This window comes from Echinococcus granulosus (genome assembly GCF_000524195.1).
Source record: "Echinococcus granulosus chromosome Unknown EG_S00099, whole genome shotgun sequence".
In the NCBI taxonomy this organism is placed as follows: Eukaryota; Metazoa; Platyhelminthes; class Cestoda; order Cyclophyllidea; family Taeniidae; genus Echinococcus; species Echinococcus granulosus.
In genome coordinates, this window is record NW_020170479.1 from 191,144 (window position 1) to 194,714 (window position 3,571).

Sequence of the window (3,571 nt, forward strand, 5' to 3'; positions counted from 1 at the left end):
ATCTACTTCGCGCGTGATCTATCGAATTAGCTAACATCAAAGTGTAAAGTCAGTAAATGTGCAGGTATGGGAAATAGCATGCGATTGGTGTTATGTGATACGGTATCTTCCAACATCCTGAAAGAATAGGGCCTGTAGCCAGGTCTCAGCTCTAAATACTGGCTGGTCGTCAGCAAGTAAGCAGTCTCGTCTGCGATCTGCCACACCCATGGAGGCCACAGCGGCTTGGAGCAGTAGGCTGTCTGAGGAGTGAGCAATGCGTACATTTTCTTAGTATTAGAACACCAAAGCAATTGCTGAGTCAATTAGCAAGCAATGAGGGTAAAAGGAGACAATGTGTGTTGATAGCTTTCCGTCGGTTATCCGTTAGTGAATGGGGCATGGTCGCAACACCGTGGACCACAAATGATGCTTCACGCCTCAAATTAAACCCTTCATCACTTTGCACTTTTTAAAGCAATGGTCGTGAAACCACGTTAATTGTGTGGTTAATCCATTCTATTGTCAAAGTATCAATTGCATTACAAAGCAAGACATCTTGACAGTGAGGATAGATGGGAGCACTAAAGGTTCATGCTTCCATATAGAAGGAAAATGGAACAGTGACAAGCGATGAACAACATGGTAAAAGCGACACCCATCTTTGCGTGATCAATCACATAATTCAATGAATTTAAACCACCTCTCGGTTCCGCGTTCTGCATCCCTTAAGTCCAAAGCCGACCTTAGGCAACTCCAAAACCAAGTTAACCTCAGAAAACGACACCGAGCATTATTTGATGCATGGCGTATCTTCAATTAACGTAGGTATCTGGCAGAACCATTACTGAGTTCAGAACCGATGTCAAGGAATAATTGAAGGCTACTAACAAGCGCGAAAATCGACTTTGTCGCTTAAAAGTTGCATCAGGGTATGTGTGGGGAAAGTCGGGATCAACGAAGAGACGACGATGAAGAAGGACGGGACGGAAACGCAACGGAATGTGCACGATTTGAGGAAAGGGGGATGGTGGTGAAAGGAGGAGCAGTTACCACTGTTTGAGTCGAGAAGCAAGGCTGGCTGCCACGGATTGAGTGAAAGTGAGACCCGAGTCATATCGCGCCAGGCGAGCAAAGTGTTCAGGCATCCAGCGTTGAAGAACCTCCAGCGCAAGATTCAACTGCTTCAGCCACGACTCCATCTCTGCCGCCGAGTCCGCGCAGATCAAGTGACTACAGTCGAGTGGGGAGGACAAAATGGCGATTGTGAAGTCTTAAAGTATGCACTTTGACTGCTAGAAAGTGACAGTTGTTTCAATGCATACTTAAAAACGTGGACCCAGTCACTTCCGTGTAAGCAGATGAAAACAGTGAATATGGTAACTCGTATGTATGACTAATGAGCACGCAAGTGTACTGCACTGGCATCGTTAATGCCAATGAGGATTATGGATGATGAGTAGGTCAGTGGAACGACAGCGCGCAAGCAGGAATTCCCCTTAAATGCCATATAAATGAACAACAGTGAGGTTTGGTGTGATCACTCTGCCAACTACTAAGCAGGTCAATGCAAAACAAGTAAAACAGGGGAAAGAAGGCGGATAAATTAAAGTGGAGGCTGCACCACTATCCCTTACATTTCCTCTTTGTCAGATGTAATAGAAACTGGCTAGTACCAGGCCTTCCAGTCATCAAATTTGTAAATCAGCTCGGTTGGTAACCTTAGAAAGTAGATTTTCGTGTTGTTAAAAGCTACTGAATAATATCTCTTCTTGAAACAGCAGTGACCTCTCTGTTCCCCGAGAAAATTCTTGCATTCAGAGATGCATCAACCCGGTAAAACATCCCACGACATCCAAAACATCATCAAACGGGTATCCATTCCATATGGGGTGAAAGCTTGCTTTGGCAAGTGAAGAAGAGGGAATCAGTGGTAAGAAGTGGGTTCCGATTTCTGTCTTCTTTGCAGGATAGTTGCTCGCTGATATGGCCCTCATCTCTTCAAGTAAACACTATTGCGAGTCGATGAAGTCGCCTTTGGCTCAGACTCACGTCGCATATTTGTCCTGCTACCGGTCCATTTCTTCCACAATCACACACACACACACACACACACACACACACACACACATAGTGGATGACAAGAAAAAATGGACGTAACATGATGTCGTTTCACTTAGCCCTGTGGAATCGAACCAAGCGAATGGTCTATGTGGTTGACATGCAGGTGATTGGCAAGCATGCTTCAGTAAGGAGCTGCACTCACCGTTGCTCCATCCACTTGTAGTCAGGTGATGCACGAAGGAGAATGCTGGCAGCAGTGACCGAGCCAGTAGTGGGGGCCTGTTCTCCAACACTGGAAGATGTGGTATCAATGAGGAGCATCTTGGGGTTCACTGCGACCAGTGAACGCATGTAGAGGGTGTTTGCGCGCACGCAGATCTTTCGAGGCGCCTGCACCGCCCATGGCGCAACGACGCGGCGCAGATCAAGGCGGCTAATTGGAGCTGCTGCAGAGGAAGACGATGAGGCAGCAGCCTCTATCTCGTCCTCAGGGTAACGCCAATACACAAGCTGGTCAACGGAGAGCTTGCACCAACAACGAGTCCACACACCCATTCCACCGGATTCGTCGAACACCGTCTAGTAGTAGCAGCGACAGATAAGGTAGGACTTCTACTGGACTGAAATGTGGACATTACCTGTGAACTTTACCTACATTCGGCACTTCTACAGCCACGCTGGACAAAGCCTATGGCTTTCCGCTGCCGTCACTCAGCAACTAATCCCTGGAATATTGATAGTCGTAAGTTCGTTGATCAAATATCCAACATGTACCTAGCAGAGGTTCACCATCGACCTGGAGTTCATCTAATCTGTGTCTACGAGGTGATTCAGTGCGGATGTTAACATGTGTGAGTATATAAGACAAAATTCGTGTCCTGGGCCTTTGTATTTTTAGTGTACCATCAGCACTAGCTCAAACATTATCCCATGACAGGTCACTCCAATGCATAGAGCTAGAATCATCAGGAGTGCAGATAATGATCACGTTTTTGGAGAAATTTAGTTTTGAGAGGCGATGTCAAGCCTAGCATCTTCAAAACGTTATCTGCACTTCTACTGCCGTAGCACATAATTAAGGTTAATTCGAGTTTCGTTTTGACGGATGATTTTGCTCCTGAAAATGAGTCAATCGGACGGCGCTTTCGAACTTGGAAATGAGTCCTGAAGGGTAATAGGGAGACGACAGTAGGAAGTACAGCTTTAACCTAAACTACCCTAGATGGCTTTATAATGTTTAAAGTGGAAATTTTACCCAACCACACTGTGAACCATAAATTAGATGAACTAAGCTCTATTGGAACCAAAAGTTGTGCCATTAAATTCAGACAACCTGAAAATACCAGTGAACTGTTGGGCCTACAAAACGCCATCCATTATTCAAGAAGTTTTATTCGGTCAGTAATTTTAATCCTGATCACAAATGAACCTCGTCGGAGCTAAAGTGAAGCTGGCTGAAAGTCCCAACTGCATGCAAAATAGCGGCATATACAATATCTAAAGGGGTTGCCAATCTCCAATAAACCAA

The 3,571-nt window shown here is 45.5% G+C and overlaps 1 protein-coding gene across 1 annotated transcript; it reads right to left on the reverse strand. All coding sequences in view use genetic code 11, as the record gives it.

Annotated features, from left to right (window-relative positions):
* Positions 1-1,028: 1,028 nt before the first annotated feature.
* Positions 1,029-2,967, reverse strand: EGR_08225 (Actin-binding protein anillin; the record flags this gene model as incomplete). Its single annotated transcript, XM_024497474.1, has 3 exons — positions 1,029-1,212; positions 2,246-2,622; positions 2,947-2,967. 3 exons carry the CDS (start codon positions 2,965-2,967, stop codon positions 1,029-1,031), a joined length of 582 nt encoding a protein of 193 aa, XP_024348115.1.
* Positions 2,968-3,571: the final 604 nt, after the last annotated feature.